The 18499-nt window shown below is 48.4% G+C and overlaps 1 protein-coding gene across 2 annotated transcripts in view; it reads left to right on the plus strand.

The window, feature by feature from the left end:
- TOX2 (TOX high mobility group box family member 2) overlaps positions 1 to 18499 on the plus strand; it is a 158759-nt gene that overhangs the window by 102404 nt on the left and 37856 nt on the right. For both annotated transcript variants that reach the window (XM_055545067.1, XM_055545068.1), the window contains exon 3: positions 1126 to 1371. In XM_055545067.1, the coding sequence (XP_055401042.1) occupies positions 1126 to 1371 (246 nt within the window). The remainder of the gene's footprint in view (positions 1 to 1125; positions 1372 to 18499) is intronic.

Genomic DNA, 18499 nt, shown 5'->3' on the forward strand with positions numbered 1-18499 from the left:
AAGTAGGGTCCAATGCAGAAATACAAGGTTGCTTTTGCATTAGGAAAACCAAGTGTAGCAATTTACCATATTTAACTGAATTAAAGGAGAAAAGGCTCATTTGAACCTTTCAGTAGATGCAGAAGAAAAGAATTCAATAAAATTAAAAATTGATGCCTAATTGAGAGAAGGAATACAATTAACCTGTTATAGAATACCTATAAGAATCTATGGCAAACATTTTGCATGCTGGGTCACTTCAGTCATGTCCAATTCTTTGCAACCCCAGGGACTACAGCTTGCCAGGCTCCTTTGTCCATGGGATTCTCCAGGCAAGAATACTGGAGTGGGTTGCCATGCCCTCTTCCTCCTCCTTGCCATGCCTTCCCTACTCAGGAATCATGCTGCCTGAATTGGCAGGCAGATTCTTTACCACTAGCACTACCTGGGTGCTTAGTGGTAAAATATTGAGATACTTAAGGGAAAAAAGCAAGTGTGTCCACTCTTACCATTTCTATTTAGCATTGTACTGGACCTTCCTGGTCAGTGCAATGAGGTGGGGAAGATGAACAAATAATGTTTGGAGAGAAAAGTGTCCAGTGTGGCTCCTGGGGGAATAGCTTGTGCTTCTGGGGGAATGTTTGTACCATTTGCCGAGATGAGAAGACCAAGAGAGGACACAGATGGGGACACCCAAGAGAAAGTCATCCAGCTGCCCTGGAAGACCACCAGGCATGGAGCCAGGATACTTCAGCTCCACTCCTGGCTCTTCTACTAACCCTGCACAAGCCACTTTCCTCCAGGACCGAGTTCTTCCATCTATAAAATGGGTGGATGTAGACAGATGGATTCATGGTGGGCTACAGTGGCCAGATCTGGTGGGAAAACAGAAAAACAGGTGAACAGGTGGTGGCCCCACTTTCCAGGAGGGCAGGTTTCTGTATACAGACTGTCCAGTAGGAGGAAGCACCCACTGGGGATGGGTCAGGAGTCTGACTGCATCATCTTGACTGTGTGCCTTGCAGAGGGACCATCCCCTCTCTGCTTTGCTAAGGGGTGTTCATTGTGGCTATTACTGATGCTGTCAAGCCTGTTCTGCAGTTGTACGACATTGACCCGCAACAACCTGCCCTTTTGATATTTTAGACCTTCAACAGCCAGAACGAGAGCAACGAAGACTATGAGATCCCCCCAATAACACCTCCCAACCTCCCCGAGCCATCCCTCCTGCACCTGGGGGACCACGAAGCCGGCTACCACTCGCTGTGCCACGGCCTCACGCCCAACGGACTGCTCCCTGCTTACTCCTACCAGGCCATGGACCTCCCAGCCATCATGGTGTCCAACATGCTGGCCCAGGACAGCCACCTGCTATCAGGCCAGCTGCCCACGGTGAGTCCCTGTTACCTGCCATGGTTCCTGCCGGGTTACGGCAAGGAAGGGAGGACCCTCTGCTCAGGTGCAGGGTCTGGGCTCTGTCGGTTACTTGCATGGGGGTCCGCAGAATATGGGGGGTGGGCATGGAGGGAAGTTTATGTTCTCATGCTACTTGTTTCTGAAGCTCTGTTTATAATATATTGATATTATGTGTTTTATTTTTATTTTTAATAGTATAGTCTCACCTTGTAAAGGCTTTATTGAAAGGAGAATTCCCTGGTTTCCCAGTGGTTAGAGCTCCATGCTTCCACTGCAGGGGGTCTGGGTCCAGTTCCTGGTTGGGGAACCAAGATCCTACAAGCTACCTGGCACGGTCAAAAAAAAGGCTTTATTGAAATTGAAATATTGTTCACCTACTATGAAATTCACCTATTTAAAGTATACGGTTCAGTAGCTTTTAGAATATTCACAGAGCTGTGTGACTATCAACACAAGCTATTTTAGAACCTTTTCATCACCCCACAAAGAAACCTTATACCCTTTAGTCATCATTCCCAACCGCACCCCCATCTCTAGCCCTAGGCAACCACTAATCTACTTTCTGTCTCTGTGTAGTTGCCTCTTCTGCACATTTCATAAAAGTGGAATCATATTATTTAAAAAATATTGTGTCTTGCTTAAGCTGGGAGGGAAGGGGGTGGTGATTGACTTAGCGTTTTGAGGATAGGAGGGAATTTGGCAGGCAGACCAGCACAGAAAAGGACCTTCCAGGCCGAGGGAACAGCGTGTACAAAAGCAAGAAGCAGGAGGCTCATGTTGTGCTCAGGTGTGGCATGTGGGTCGCTCTTTCTGGGCTGGAGAGAAAGAACATGGAGTCGCGTAGGAAGAGAGGACATGAAAGAATTAGTAGGGCCTGGATCATAAGGATCCTGAGTCCCATGCTGAGCAAGGTTTGAGTTTTCAGCATGAATGAATGACTGGTTTGAACAATCAAGACCTATAGAAAGACAGTAGAGAATTCTTTTGTATAATGGGGAAAATCTCCTTAATTCTAGTACTTCTAGAATTCTAGTACTTCTTCTGAATGACTGAGGTATATGTTTCTTTTTGCTTTTTCCTTTACAATTAATATTATATTGATAGTCACACCTCTTAACTTCATTCTTAAGTGACAAGAATAAAATTCAAAGAAGCTGATTCATTCAGAAAAAAAAAAAAGACTGAAATATCTAGGTATTGAGAACTGGACAGAGGGTTTCAGGCATGGCTGGATCCAGGAACTCCAGCAATATCATTAGTATCATCCACACAGCAGACATGACGGCTACCGGCAGCCAGCATCTTCTCTGATGTCTCTGGTAGGTGATAGTTTGAGTCTTCCAAGGAGGACCGTGACACCATGGGTGGACCAACTGCTGTATCTAGGAGGAAAAGAGTCCTTGATTTTGTCAGAAACACACCTGTGGGAGGGCAGGAGGGATTGCTAAATTGATTTCTATAAGAATCACATGATGTTGGATGGATCCTGTTTATCCCTACCAAGGCTGTTCAGAGGTCACAGCCAAATTTGTGGCCCAGTTCTATCTGATGTCTGAGACCTTCATTTACACTGTTTATCATCCACCAATCTTGACTATATTCTATTTATTTATTGTTTACTCTTATTACCACCAAATCTCCTTGCTTAAAAAGAAAAAGAAAAACAACCTGGCATACTCTATGTATTTTCAAGAGCCACGTCACTTTTATTTTTGTGAAGCTAGGTGAGACGTAGAAGGAAAGATGAGAGGCAGGGAGGGCAGGAGGAAGCCAATTCAAGGCCCACATTTTCTACTGTTCACTAAAGTGCTCAGTGGAAATTGCTGCTCCATTTCTTGAAAAAGGAGTCCATCAATAATGCAGACCCTCCGCTTCCTCTTCTCTCTCGGAGACCTGCAGATTCCACAGTGTATGGTTTTAATTCCACTTTGTTACAATGCTTTTGCCTTAGCTGCTTGCCCAGCTAATTTCCTGGCAAAAACTTCACAACTCCAGATGGTCCCGGTTCGGGATTTGTGGTAACCCAGGTGAGGGCACGGCCTGGCTGACATCTCTGTCGTGTACCCTGGGGAGGCCCGTGGATGCAGGCGTGCGTCTGCCTGGGTTCTGGGTCACAGTGTCGCTGGCCTGGGATGCTAGTCTTCAGCAGACACAGTGTTGGGTAGTGGTTAGTGCATAGGCTCTGGCATCCCACAGACCAGTGCTAACCCCGGCCCCACATCCGGAGCTTCAATCCTCTTTTCTTACAGTTACGGGTATCTGAGATAATGTATGTAAAGTCTCAGCAAATGTCTGGCAGAGCGTAAACAATCAGGGAATATTTGCTATTGTTATTATTAGTCATAAAAATGAATTCCCACTGTAACCAGTGGCAGTGTTTTCCCATAAGTCTCACTTACCTAAAGGAACAGTCTCCAGATACTCGCAGGTACCTTGGTAGGGTCACCTGGTTATAAGAGCTCTGATCATTATAAAGGAGATTATCTGTTTATCAGAGACGACCCCCTGATCCCTTTGCCGAGGAAACGCCTTTGTTGGGCTTAGTCCAGATAGGCACTTTGGAGCCATTTTCCAGATTCCTTTAAAACTAGCGCATGTTTAAGATGCTTCACAAATTCAGATCGCTTTAATTCTTCCATTAGTGAGAGTTATCAATGGTTCACTGGGTTTTCTATTCCCTCATCATGAAATGAAAGGTAAGCCAAACTATTTTACCCAGAGGAAGGCTGCCAAACCAAGTGGGAAACCAATTAAGAACACGTCCATCCATTGGGACCATATGCTAAAAAGACAGTTGTTTTTAAAAAATGTTTAAAAAAATATTTGTATTTATTTATTTTCGGTTGTGCTGGGTCTTCCTTGCTGTGCAGGCTTTTCGCTAGTTGCAGCGAGCAGGGGCTGCCATCTAGTTGACGTGCACAGGTTTCTCATCGCAGTGGCTTCTCTTGTTGTAGAGCACAGGCTCTAGAGTGTGGGCTCAGTAGCTGCGGTGCTCAGGTTTAGTTGCACCATAGCATATGAGATCTTCCCAGACTAGGGATTGAATCCGTGTCTCCTGCATTGGCATCAGAGGTAAAGAATCCGCCTGCCAATGCAGGAGATGCTAGAGACACAGTTTGGATCCCTGGGTCAGGAAGATCCCCTGGAGTAGGAAATGGCAACCCACTCCAGTATTCTTGCCTGAAAAATCCCATAGACAGAGGAGCCTGGTGAGCTACAGACCATGGGATCGCAAAGAGTCGGACACAACTGAGTGCTCACACATTTGCATGCACACTCCTCCATTGGCCGTCAGATTCATTACCACTGAGCCACCAGGGAAGCCCAACAATTGTTTTAAATTTGTCTGAGCTGAAGCTTGAAGGTGTGTGTGTGTGTGAGTGTGTGTGGACATGCATGCTATGTGGGTGATGCTGGAGTTTGTGTCAGACCCCCGAGATGTGAAGCACCATGCAGGGAGCTTTACAAACATTGTCTCACATAACACTCCCAAGTTCCAAGTGAGGCAGGAACGACTGCGGTAAGGAAACGGAGACTCAGAACAGGTAGGTGATTGTTAGTTTCCTGCGGCTGCTGTAACAATTGTCAAAAACTGTGGCTTAAAAACAACAGAAATTTATGCTCTCACAGCTCTAGAAGATGGAGGTCCAAAATCTATGTCATTGGACTGAGAAACATGTCGGGAGGGGTGACCTTCCTCTGGGGTCTCTGGCAAAGAATCCATCTTGTGCTTCTCCAGCTTTCTGTGGTCACTGGCTGTCCTTGGCTTGTGGCTACATCACTCCAGTCTCTGTCATCTCATCCCCTTCTCTTCTGTCAGTGAAATCTCCCTCTGCCTTTCTTATAAGGATGCTTAGGGACTTACAACATATAGGGTTAATCCAGGATCATCTCCCCATCCCAAGAGCCTTAACTTTTAATTACATCTGCAAAGACTCTTTTTTTTTTTTTCCCCAAGTATAGAACCATTTACAGGTTCCAGGGATTAGAATCTGATATCTTAAAGGGGCCACTTTTAGGCTTAACCACAGTAATCAGTCTTAATTAAGAGCCAACTAAGTACCAGGCATTGTTCTGAGCTCTGGACCTACGAGACGCCCTTGAGGAACAACTAGTGCCGGTAGAGAGACAGGTGAGGAGCCCACTTCTGAACATGTAATAAATCCTCTGATAGAATCAGTGCATGTTGCTCTATGCACCTAGAAGAGGCACCTGGCCAACTAAGAGTTTACATGCTGCAACCAAGATCCCACGTGCTGCAATTAAGACCTGATGCAGCCTAATTAATTAATTAAAATCACAAAGAGACAGCACCTGGCTCAGATGTGAGGTTACTGCTTCCTAGGGGAAGTGATAACCTGACCCTAGTATTAATAGTTTATGTACTTTATGAATGAATGAGTATAACATAGTTATTAAGTCCCCAAACCAGAATTCACTCCCAGCTCTGTCCCCTACCATGTACCTCACAGTTTTTAGCAGCTGCCCAAGGGGTGGAGCAGCTTGGCCACAGGGCCACCGGGGGCACAGAGAATGGCCCAGTGATGAGGTGCCCTCTGCATAGGCTGCGATGTGTCAAGGAAGTGGTCCCTGGAGCAGTGGCATTTGACACTAAGGCATTTGACAGCCCTCTCATTAATGCCAGGCCCTCTTGGCTCTGATGCCAGAGGTCACCAGTTCCTTTTGGTCCCCTGCCCAGCCCGCGTGGTCTCCCAGCTTGTGTGGGAGTTGGTTCTTTGGTTTTAAAGGTATGGCTGTCGGCAGGAGGCCTGTACAATATTGGCTTCAGGCTTCTTTTACAAAATTAAATATGCTTAAGGCTTCTCCCTCGACTTCAGCATCTTAACTGATTAAACATTCATTTCCAAGACAAAAAGAGTCAATTTAGTATGAAAGATATATTTTGCCAGTTTAATTTAAAGCGCTGCACCTCCATCTGACCCCTATTTTCATAACTCAATAATTTTATCCTGTGTTGATTGTCTCATTTTGAGAGAGATATTGTGTGTATAAATCAGTTTCTAAAATACCCAAAGAAACTAGAAGAGTGGAATTTATTAAACAGCCTCTGTTAAGTCTGAAATAATTTATTTTGGAGTCGTCCTTGGGAAATGTTTGAGCTCACCGTCCTGGCTTACGCAGGAGAGGAATTATCCTGGGAAGGGACAAAGCCTGATGCTCCTAGATAAGTTCTCAGGGAACCTGCTCCTTTTTCAAGACCAGAGGAACTCCTTGGAGAGCCTTGAACAGGTGGAGACGGGCCATGATGGGAAATGAGTTCTGGCAAAAGCAGCCACGGGCCCTGGTGATGTGGGTAATCTGGGGTCTCCCTAAGATGAGCGCTGGTCAATGGGCCATCCGCTAGGTCGCTGGAACTTTGTGGTCCAGTCGTGGGCTTCAGTGAGCACAAGAGTGGCACACAGTCACCATTCAAACGTTCTCCTCCAGCACTGACTCTTCTTTACTGCTTTCTCTGGGGATCTGAGTACGTAACTTCTCTCCCAGCCTCAGTTTTCTTTCCCATCGACAGAGTGGAGACTGGAATTCTAGATCTGGTGAACTCACAGAAAGGAAAATGGGAGTGATTGCTTTGTCAGCTATGACTCACTGAATAAGTATATGGGTTTGGGTTGGATAGACTCCCCCTGCAGTGACCACCACACATGCCACTGGCCTGGGGGGCTCAAGCCTCATCAACTTGGATTCACATCCTGAGTGCTGGACTGGTAGTTTTATACTGTTCGTGTTCTAGGTCCTTGTCCCAAAGCATCGTGCCAAGACTGGACTTTCTCCCTGCGCAGAGACGGCTGGGGCCATACCAAGTGAAGGCTCTTTCCTGGCTAGAATCCTAGGATAGGCCGAGGGAGAGGGCTGAGCAGTTTCGCAGTTGCACTTCACCCCCTCACCTTAGAGGTGGTTCCCATGAGACAGCTTGCAGCCCTGGCTTAGGTTCCAGAGCCCAAGGGCAGGGCTCAGAGCTTCGGGGCAGGATCTGTGTGTTGACGCAGGGAGGGGAGGTCCTTCATATTCATCTCCCCATCACCTTCCCTCTTCCTGTTCTCACTCTTACCCTCCAATCTCCTGTTCCTCCCCTCTTCCCATCCCTGACTCACTCCTCTTCCACCCAGAAGACTTGATCTCCCTCTAGATGATTCTCACAAATTGAGATGCAGGAGATCCTCTCTGGAGTCTGAGATAAAGGGACCAAAGGCCCCAAACCTTTGATCCTCTGGATTTCTGAGCCGCAGGGCTAGTGGAAACCCATCACCCTGTCCAACCTATTAATTTGATTGCTCTTAGTGCATAAATTGGTTTTTGTTTTGTTTTACAATTGTTATCAGTTAGTTTTTGCTGTGTAACAAAACTACCCCAACACTTAGTGGCTTAAACCCCAACACTTAGTAGCTTAAAGCAAACAATGAACTTTTTCTATTTCCTGTTCTTTTGTGGAACAGCAAGGTAGTTCTTTTGACCTGGACTGGCTTGGCTGGTTTCTGGGGTCAGCTTGCAGCTTGGCTGGAGCTGCATGGCCTTGGATGGTCTTGTTTACAACTTGGCAGTTGGCTGGGTCTGTGCAGGTTATGTGGCCACAGGTCTCTCTTCACATGGTAACCTAGGCTTGTTCACATGGCGATGGTGATAGGGCTCCTGAGAGCATCAAGAAAAAGAGGCTCTGACATGCAACCACTTTTCAAACCTCTGCTTGCATCACATTTTTTAATGTTCCTTTGGCCAAAGCAAGTCATATGGCCAAGCCCAGAAATAGACCCCAAAGAGAGAAATGGCTGAGTGGCATTGCAGAAAGGTATAGATGCAGCAAGGGCAGGAATTTGTGGCCATTTGTGTGTGTGTGTTTTTCTTAATGTTTAGTATTATCCAGCAGTTGTAAGACCTTGTAGCTAGATGGTAAAGAATCTGCCTGTATTGCAGGATACCTGGGTTTGATCCCTGGGCCGGGAAGATCCCCTGGAGAAGGGAATGGCAGCCCAACCTGCTCCAATATTCTTACCTGGAGAATTCCATGGACAGAGGACCCTTGCAGGTTATAGTCCTTGGGGTTGTAAAGAGTCAGACATGACTGAGCGACTAACACACACACAAGTTCCCATAAGATAAGTAACATTACCTAAATTTTACAGATGAAAAAAAACTGAGGCATGGGGGGATTAACTCCTTGCTCTGAGTCACAGGGTGGAGAATAACAAATGGTAGAACTGGGTTTTGAACTTAGGTTGGCCTAACCCCAGAGCCATGCTCCTAACTGCTGGGTAATGTGTGTGTGTGTGTGTGTGTGTGTGTTTGTCATTCAGTTGTGTCTGACCCTTTGCAACCCCATGGACTATAACCCTCAAGGCTCCCCTGTCCATGGAATTCTCCAGGCAAGAATATTGGAGTGGGTTGCCATTCCCTTCTCCAAGGGATCTTCCTGACCCAGGGATCGAACCACGGTCTCCTGCATTGCAGGCAGATTCTTTACCATCTGAACTACATCTTATGGGAACTTAAGAGAATTCAGTGATCAGATGTAGGCAAGTCCCCAGTGCCTGGCACGCAGTGGACATTCAGTAAATGTAAGCCACTCTATTTGTTTGGGTATCTCTATTGGTCCAGCCTGACCTGCCTGGGGTTGGCTTTGCTGGAAGTGTCGTCAGACTCGCCAGTGCTCACCGGTCCAAGAAGTGGGTGTTGGGGAAGGCAGATCAGAGGGTGGGGTGGCTGTGAGTGGGGAGTGGGCCCCAGCTGGGGGTGGACAGGGGATGGGCATGGTCATTAAACCAGGACCTCAGTCAAGGCTCAGAGCTTGACAGCAACAGAAAAGTGTCAGTTCTCCTGCTTGCCAAGAAAGAGAAAGACCTGAACTCAACTCTTCTTGGCTACGTGACCTGGAGAAGAATCCACCTTCTGGTAAAAGAAGGCATCCATCACCGACTCGATGGACCTGAGTTTGAGCAAACTCTAGGAGTTGGTGATGGACAGGGAAGCCTGGCATGCTGCAGCCCATGAGGTTGCAAAGAGTCAGATGTGACTTGGTGACTGAACAACAACAAGGGCATTCATAGGGCTTCTGTAGCTGAGCTTCTCCTGGCTGCCATGTTTTTGGCTAATTTCCTTCTGGGAAGTGGGAGTCGGGGTATTTATCTCCCAAATGGACCTCTGAGAATCCTACACAGGGTGGCGGTAGACCAGAGGTCCAGAGGTTCCTTTTTATTCTGCAGAGTCTGGATGAAACTCACTCCCCCTGTTTTTTAGAGGCAGTAAGCGAAAGAAATATGTCTTTTTACATTTTATAAAACTCAGAAAAATGGCTTTAAACAGCTTTTGCTCTCCTGCTATAATTATTTATTTTCAAACACTCCTGCAGGGGACTGCTCCGTTTTCTTATCCTGCACTCCTTTTTCTCATAAATGAACCATCACTCCAATAAATCATTATGAAAACAGAGACTAACACCGGCTCTGAAAGGTTGAAAGATTTATGTAACACATTTATGTTTCCCATTTTCTCATTCTGGTACTCGGCTGCAAAAGCTAAGCTAATAAAAGCTGCTATTAATATTTCTTGTTGCCTAGCAACCCCAGAGCGGGAGTAATAGCTTCAGCTAGAAAAATAGATGACCGATAAGGAAAAATTCAATTCTTTTATTATCTCAGGGGGAAATGGCCTTTTACTGGAACATTATGATGTACGAGTGTGAAGTTGAACACAAAAGATTTTTTTGTGTGTTTGTTTTTCTATTTTTAATGAACATTATTTTACCTCCACTGACTCTTTCAGGGCACTTTTGTTTTCTTTTGCACTCTGCGCCTCCCTCCATCCCTCATGCTTAATTTAGTAGCTATAGTAGTTAAGAACCTGTCGGCGTATTTTAGTTTAAAAGTGGGTTTTGCAAAGGTTTATAACGCAGTCATAAAAATGCAGTCCCTGTTAAAACTCAGGCCAGTGATAAGCCAACACACAGGCTGGTTCTCTGCAAACAGGCTCACGTTCTATTGAGAGATAAGACTCGTGGTTTTCTCTAAGAGAAAGGTCAGAAAAGAACAAAATGTGTTCTTTTCTGTGTCCTAGTTTTCTTTGGAACCCGGGGAAGCTGTTTCTTTTGAGAAGGGTTTGTTCTGAAGTTTGAGGTATGTTCAAAGTTGGAAAAGATAAGGCTATTTATTGAGCACCTGCTGTGTACAGATGTAGTGCCACTGCCTTTTCCCAACAACCCTCTAAAGTAGGTACCACGATTATCCCCATTTTTCAGATCCAGAAACTGAGGCTTAGAGAAGTCAAAGAGGCAGCCCAAGGTAGCATGATGCCATGATGTTTCGCTCCTTGATGTTTAGTACGGCATTTCTCAACTTAGCCCAACCACCATTGGTGGAGGGATTGTTTTCTGTTGTGGAGGGCCATTCTGTGCACTGTAGGATGTCTAGCATCCCTGGCTTCCTTTCACTATTCCTGGCTTCTAGGAACAATCCCCAGTCAAATAAAAATTTTTAAATAGCTCCTCTCATGGCCAGATATTCCCTGCGAACAAAATCACCCCTGATTGAGCACCACTGCATGCCATCCCCTCTACTTGGACTCCTCTTCCCTCTTGTCAACCTGGTGGTCTCCTATTCCTGCCTTAGGACCCGATTCAGAAGTCATTTTCTCTCGGAGGCTCTCTGGATCCTTTGAGCTGGATGTAGGGAGAGGCAGGTGAGGCATTTGCTTCCATCACAAGATTTAAGGGCATGTGCCAAAACTCAGGAATCAAGATAAGTCCTTTTTTTATATACAGCATTTTTAAAAGGCAGAATTGCCACCAAAAATATGATGAATCATGTATCAAAAATTTAAATAAAGGTAGTATCTGACTAAATTCCTGGAAATATGTGGTTGTCCATTCAGATGCCTTCCGCACCACCAGCCCGGCACAGCCTGAAGGCTGGGTCTGTGCTTTATGCTTTGCTCTGCACTAGCATCTAACAAAGGGCCAGGCTTGCAGATAACATTCAGTCTCTGTTTATTGATGGAATAAACAGGAGGAGAGAGTCCTTGTTCAAGGTCACACAGTGAAAATAAGGGTAGAGATGGAATTCGGACCCAAGTCTCTGCCTCGAAGCCCAGTGCCTTCTGCACCCTTCAGGCTGTGTATGGAGTGAATCAAGGTTGCCTACAGGGTGGTATCTAAGTCACAGGGGATTCAAAGATGCAATGGGATGCTCCCAGCCTGGGGGAGGGGGAAAGGGAACAGCAGCTGTGATTTCAGCTTGGTGCCCACTTGGCTCTCCAGGTGGCTGACTAAAGCAGCCACCAGCCCTGTGCCAGGCAAGAGGCAGCAGCCCACTGATGTAGAGCTTCTCCTAGAACAGAACCGTGACGACGAGCCTCCGGGAGCACCACTAATGCTCCCCACGGTCATGGATTCTGTATCTTGGCCTTTGGAGGGCAAGGAATACTCCTCATTTGACCCCCATTTACTCTAGGTGGGGCTTCCTTGGTGACTCAGATGGTAAAGAAACTGCCTGTCATGCAGGAGACCCAGGTTCAATCCCTGGGTCAGGAAGATCCCCTGGAAGAGGGCATGGCAACCCACTCCAGTATTCTGGCCTGGAGAACTCCTTAGACAGAGGAGCCTGGTGGGCTACAGTCCATGGGGTCGCAAAGAGTCGAACATGACTTAGCAACTAACACTTTCACTTTCCTCTAGGTGAGCTTTTCTAAATGTGTGGATTCTGTGCTTAGTTGCTCAGTTGTGTCCAACTCTTCATGACTCCATGGACTGTAGCCCACCAGGCTCATCTGTAATCTGCTAACATTTATTAAAACATTTACTAGCTCGACATCCACTTAAGCCCTTTATATTTACCTCATTTAGTCCTTCGTCCTGAGAAGGAGGTACTATTACTATTGCCATTTTGCAGATAAGAAAACAGAGGCACAGAGAGAAAAACCACTTGGCTACACAACCACCAAATGGTGGTGCCCAGATTTGAAACCCAGGTGCTGGCTCCCCTGCCTGTGAACTCAGTATCCAACCTGTACAGCCTTCACGTGAATTAATGAATGAGCAAAGGGGTGAGTGAGCCAGGCCTGAGACCCACTTTAACCGACTCTGAGTCAAGCTGTTCACATTCACAGGTAACCACAGCATGAAGCATGAGGTGCTAGTTCGGAATGAGGAGCTGATGAGTACTAACAAGCTCGGAGGAGAGAGGTAGCAGAGAGCACTTCCTGGAGGTGGCATCCTAGGGGCTGGGCCTTTGGAACCAGACAACAGCAGCAGATGCCTAGGAGGAGGAAATTTCACACCTGCCTGGACTTCCGTGTTCAGACGCAATTGCCACCTGTTCCACTGGGATTCACAAAACGATTGTGAGGTTTTATTAATAGATCACTTGAGCGCCCTCTAGTGTCCACCCTCTGCCAAGCTCCCAGTAGGAGCTGTGACCTTCTGGCCCAGAAGGGTGCAAGGGCCACCAGGCATTTACTTCCAGTCTGGGCCAGATGCCCAGCTTGGCAGAGTACCACTCCCTCTGAGACCCGCTCCCGAGTCACGAGGGAAAACTCACAGAAAATCTCAGCAACATTCGTCAGCTGCAGCTTCGATATTACCCAATATAATGGCTCTTTCCTCCTACTGCATATTCAGTACCACGTTTGGGAAAATGAGCTTTTAATGTACCATCAGCGTTGCTGAGAAACCATCTCTGGCTCCACAGAATGTCTGGAGCACATAAAACTTGAGATCTATTGGAGTCATTTCCCCCCGGCTCTGCTGGATAATGAAAAGTCAGTCAGTCCCCTGCCCTCTTTCTCTCGTCTTGCGGCTTTGTCCATTTAGTACTCAGAGTCTTTATAAAAGGTGGCAAGACAAATAAAACTCATCAAAATATTAAGGCTCCAGAGGAGAGCATCGCTGTATTACTATTGAGGCCAGGTGTCCTGGGGGAGGTTTCGGCGCACTGGCTGGTCTGGGCTGTGGCCCCAGCGGTGGTGGTGGCAGCCTGGGGTCCAACCAGTAGCACTTAACAGGGAGTCTGGAGTCCTGGGGCTCCTCCTCTGCCCTGGTGTGTGACCTTGGGCATTACTTCTCCTCTCCAAGCCTCAAGTGAGATGGAGCTGATGCTGTTTACCCCACCCCTCGCTACCCACCCCTCGCCCCCCGCCCGCCCAGAGTGGCTGTGAGAACCAACTGTACTGTTGGATGATCCTGATGCTTAGCTTTGTGTGAGATGTAACAGGTGTCTGACACGGGCTTGTTGAATGACTGAGTGAGTGAGTGGGTGAGTGAATGAATGAAAAATAAACGGTGCCGAGGCAAACCCTTCACAAACTGTAGAGCGCTGCCTACGCTATTGCTGGTAAGTAAGCCAGATGGGGACTCTATTTCTATTTTCTATTCTATTGAAAATAGTCTATTTCATCTTATGGCGCACCTTATCTAACCCTCCCATCAACTTTGGAGGGAGACAGAGTTAATCTCACTTACAGGTGTGTCTCTGAGGACAAGGGGCTTGTCCAGAGACACACAGCCAGGAAGTGGTGGAGGCAGGATAGGAACCTTCTTCCCTTGACCCCAAGTTTTGTGCCCTCAATACTGCACAGAAGCATCCTTTGCCCAGCCTGTGGTCGGAGTTCTCACCAGACACAGAGATGGGGTTGGGGGGGGGTGGCACAAAAGCATTGGCTATTTCTCCAGACTCTTGGTATCAAGAAAAAAGTATTTAGAACTTGTCATTGGGTTATGTTGGTTGGATGAAATTTTGGGCCCCGAGATGCTGGAGCCCTGAGGAATCCCTTCCAAATAAGCCATTGCTAGTTCTTATTAGAAGAAGGCGATGGCACCCCACTCCAGTACTCTTGCCTGGAAAATCCCATGGATGGAGGAGCCTGGTAGGCTGCAGTCCATGGGGTCGCTAAGAGTCGGATACGACTGAGCGACTTCACTTTCACTTTTCAGTTTCATGCATTGGAGAAGGAAATGGCAACCCACTCCAGTGTTCTTGCCTGGAGAATCCCAGGGGCGGGGGAGCCTGGTGGGCTGATATCTATGGGGTCACACAGAGTCAGACACGACTGAAGTGACTTAGCAGCAGCAGCAGTTCTTAGTATCACCCCGGAACTGGTAGAAAGACCTGGAAGCAGGAAACCTGGGTTCATGGCCCATCTCTCCACCGCTGATGGATGATAGACCACAATCCCTTTCCTCCCAGCCATACTTTCTTCATGTGTTGAATGGACCAACCCCAGCGAGAGCTGTGGAGAGGATCAAAAGAGATAACATCTCCAAAGCCCGCAGGGGGCTGTTGTCAGTGGGGCTGCTGTCAATGGTTGGGGGTTGGGGGTCGAGAGGAACTCCGAGGTCAGATGTATGATTGGCTGTGTGACCTCAGCCATCCACTCACCCTCTCTGTGCTGCAGTTTCCTCACGGGATTGTTGTGAAGAGTAAATGAGATATTCCAGATGGTGTCCAGATCTGTGCTAGAGGGAGGTCTGCTTGGTTCCGTAGGGAGCTCTCAAGCATGAATCAGGCCGCTGTGTGCGGTGTGATCAGGCATTGGTCACAGGCCAGGCTGGGTGGAGCTTGTGCATAACTTCCTAGGCAAGATGGTTCCCACTGGCCAAGGGCAGTTCTTAGAGAAGGAGGCAGCCGGGAACCTTTGGCAGCCAACACTCCCAAGAATTGATCTCTATGGGACTCCGGCAGTATCGCCATCAAAAATGAGATCATGGCTCAGTGGGTAAAGAATCCGCCTGCAATGCAGGAGAATACAGGAGATGTGGGTTCGATCCCTGGGTCAGGGAGATTCCCTGGAGGAGGAAATGGCAACCCACTCCAGTATTCTTGCCTGAGAAATCCCATGGACAGAGGAGCTTGATGGACTATAGCTCATGGGGTCGCAAAGAGTCGGACCCGACTTAGCAATTAAACAACAACAAGGCCTGCAGGATCCTGGGACGTTAAGGGATGCAGATTCTCAGGCCCCACCCAAACCTCTCAACCTTTGTTAAGCAGTCCCCCAGAAGATTCTGATCCAGCCCAGAGCCTCTGGATGGCCGTCAGCCTCAGCTGAGTCCTGGTTTCCATTGTTTTAGGACCCTCGGAACTGTCCCTTGTGTTTCTGTCTGCCTTGAGAATTTCAGCACACCTATGACAGTTGCAAGCCCTTCATCCCAGGGAACGCAGAGGATCCACACGCGTGACTCCTGACTCCTCCTAGCCCCTCCTGCCTCCTTTTGGCTAGGCCTCGAAGCAGACACCCTGGCCTGAGGACCATCCGCCCCCTGGGATCAGAAGGACTCCAGGCCACGTCTCCTTAGATTGTGGGGCTCCACGGGTAATTGTGTGCCAAGGGCCTATGCAGAATTAGAAGCAAAATGTAGTAGGGGGTAAAGAAAGGGAACCCCGGGCAGGCATGTCACTGGGACTTCTGTATGACCGAGAGGCAGGGTCTGGGGGACAGTGCTGTGCTTGAGGAAGGGTGATCAGGGCAGCCTGTTCTCGGAAATCACGAGAGGTCCGAGTATGAGGAGCTGGACACTCAAGCAGACACTGCGGTGCTGGCCGCAGCTGGACCTGATGAACTGGGCTTTGGTTAGAGGCGCAGGGTGACAGAAACGCATGGGCCTCCTGCCCGAGATCCTGGGCCCAAAGGGTCAAGCTGAGACGGTCACTCCAGGACCCCACAGGACTCCTCGCTTGGGAACCCCAGACCTCCGGCCCCTCTGCCTTAGCACGTGAGAGCCGTCCTCTCCGCCCCTTTCACCTGCCTCTGTACTTGACGTGTTCTTACTTGCTGTGTCCTGCTAGGAGAAGCAGACTAACTCCAGCCAGCAGATTGGCTGAGCCCTTCTCTGCATGTCCCCCCCACCTCCACCGTTGCAACCTTGGTCACAGTGATGTATCTTCTCCTAACTCTACGCCCCAGCACGTGGATGAAGCCTGCTGCCCCCACAGGTGTCCACAGCACAAGTGACCGATGGCCAGCCAATGACACTAGAAACAAAACTGTCCTCTGGGATAGAGGCTTAGCCTCCGCTGCCGCCCCTCACCCTGGACACTTGCATTGTGTCTTTCTGCCCCTGACCACTGCCCTGCTGAAAGGGGGGTGGTACTTTGCAAAAATAAATATCTCTGACTTTGGACTTCCAGAGACCTGGATTTAAATCTGAGTTCCTGGGACTTCTCCAACAGTCCAGTGGTTAAGACTCCACTGCAGGGGAAGTTCAATACCTGATTCAGGAACTAAGATCCCAAGTGCCCACCCCCCTGGCAAAAAATCTGAGTTCCTCCAGTTGCTTGCCGTGTTGAACAAGTTATTCACATACTCTGATCATTAGTTTTCTTATGCATAAAATGGATATGTTAATAACCCTTACCTTATGGGCTTGTTTTGAAAATTAAATGCTATAATGCTTATAAAATGCTCAGCATGGTAGCCATAAATATGCTATTATTTGTCTCTAAGCACTTCGTGTATGAGCTGCCTGTTTGTTTTTTTCTTTGCCAACCCACATGGAGGACTCTGTACCTTCCTAGTTTCCCCCCAAAAATCTACCTACCAAAGTACGGGTGGACAAAGTTACTTCCCTGGGGACCTTCCTGGCGGGGGGGGGTCTCCATCACAGACAGTTGACACAGGTCTGTGCTCCCAAGTCCCCTCTTTCCCACACTGACACTGTGATGATTTGTCTCTCTCATCTCTGCCCCCATGGCATGCGTGTCATGTGTCACGATCCTCTTGATTCTCTCATACCATAATCCCCCCGGTTTCAGCATATGCCCCCAGACCTACGGATCCAGACATACCTCTGAGCTCAACTTCAAGAAGATTCCTCTGTTAATAGGACCCGCCTTCCTTGGAGGTTAGTTCAGGGCCCCTTTGGTTTGAACTGAGCATCCTTGGGTCCACCCTCCACCCTGAGCAAGGTGCATTTTACACACCTTGCTCAGTGTATATAAATATATAAATATACTGGTGTATTTCTCAGTGCAGTACAGTCAAACAAGGACAGTTTGCTCCCAGAGAGGGGTTCTGGTTGGCACTAGTTCAAGTGCCCCAAGCAGCAGCACTAGACGGGATGGGACATGGAAGAGATTTGTTGAGGAGGGAGAAAAAGAAGGCAGGAAGTGGGGAGTGGGGAGGTGGAATTCCAGACCGTGATACCAGAATTCTACATCCATAGAAGGAAGAAAAGAAAGAAGGAGGGAAAGAAGGTGGGGTGGCCTGTGGAAAGCGTGGCCATGGCAAGGGCACATTCATGGAGCCAGAAGAGCACAGCTGGGCTCTCAGAGCATTTTCGTGGCCAGCAGAGTCCACACAGACCTACTTCGCCACGCAGGCAAGGGAGCGGCATCTCCGTGGTTGCCTGGACCTCTGTTCCTGTAGGAAATGTAGTGGAACTCATGACAGCCTGCCTTTGGGAACTGTGATCAGTCCTTATCCTCCCGGGCCAGCCTTGGCTAAGTTCCCCTCCCCTTCAGCTATCACCCCTGCTGATCTGGTGACTTAACATGTGTTACCTGCTCCCAGGAGCTCTGTGTCCCTGGCACTCATACACTTCTCAGGTTCAGGTCACCACACCTGTCCACATACAGTCGCGGTGGGGAAGGAGATGGCAGGAAGGGGTCACCTCCTTGCCCCCACGGGGCAGCCCTCTGGCCTCCCACCAGTCAGGGCCAGTTCCTCCTGCCCTGATGGCAGAGTTCTCCTCTCTCATCCACAACCCCAGACGTAAGAAGCCCAAAGGGCCCTGAGAGCAGCCAGAACCTCCTGTGTCCTCTGGCAGGACCACACCCTCCGTGGGTACCAGCTTCTCCAGCTCGGCAGAGCCCAGCATTGCTGGGTCAGGGTAATCCCCTTGTGGGTCATGGGGAGTGATGAGGAGGAGGGGTGATCCTGCTCCCACACCTGGGTTCCTCAGCCCATGTGTACTGCACTCAACCACGAGGAGGCCTCCAGTTGAATGCAAATTCCATGACTTCGGGGTTAGTGCCCCATCTTCCCAGAGCGTTATCTCCAAGCCTGCGCTTCCTCTGCTTCTGTAGAAGGCCATCCCTGTGTTCTAGAGGCCAGATAAGTGATGTGAGCCATAATCCCGTGGTGACAGTTCCATCTCCATGCCTCT

Source organism: Bubalus kerabau, chromosome 13 (genome assembly GCF_029407905.1).
Source record: "Bubalus kerabau isolate K-KA32 ecotype Philippines breed swamp buffalo chromosome 13, PCC_UOA_SB_1v2, whole genome shotgun sequence".
In the NCBI taxonomy this organism is placed as follows: Eukaryota; Metazoa; Chordata; class Mammalia; order Artiodactyla; family Bovidae; genus Bubalus; species Bubalus kerabau.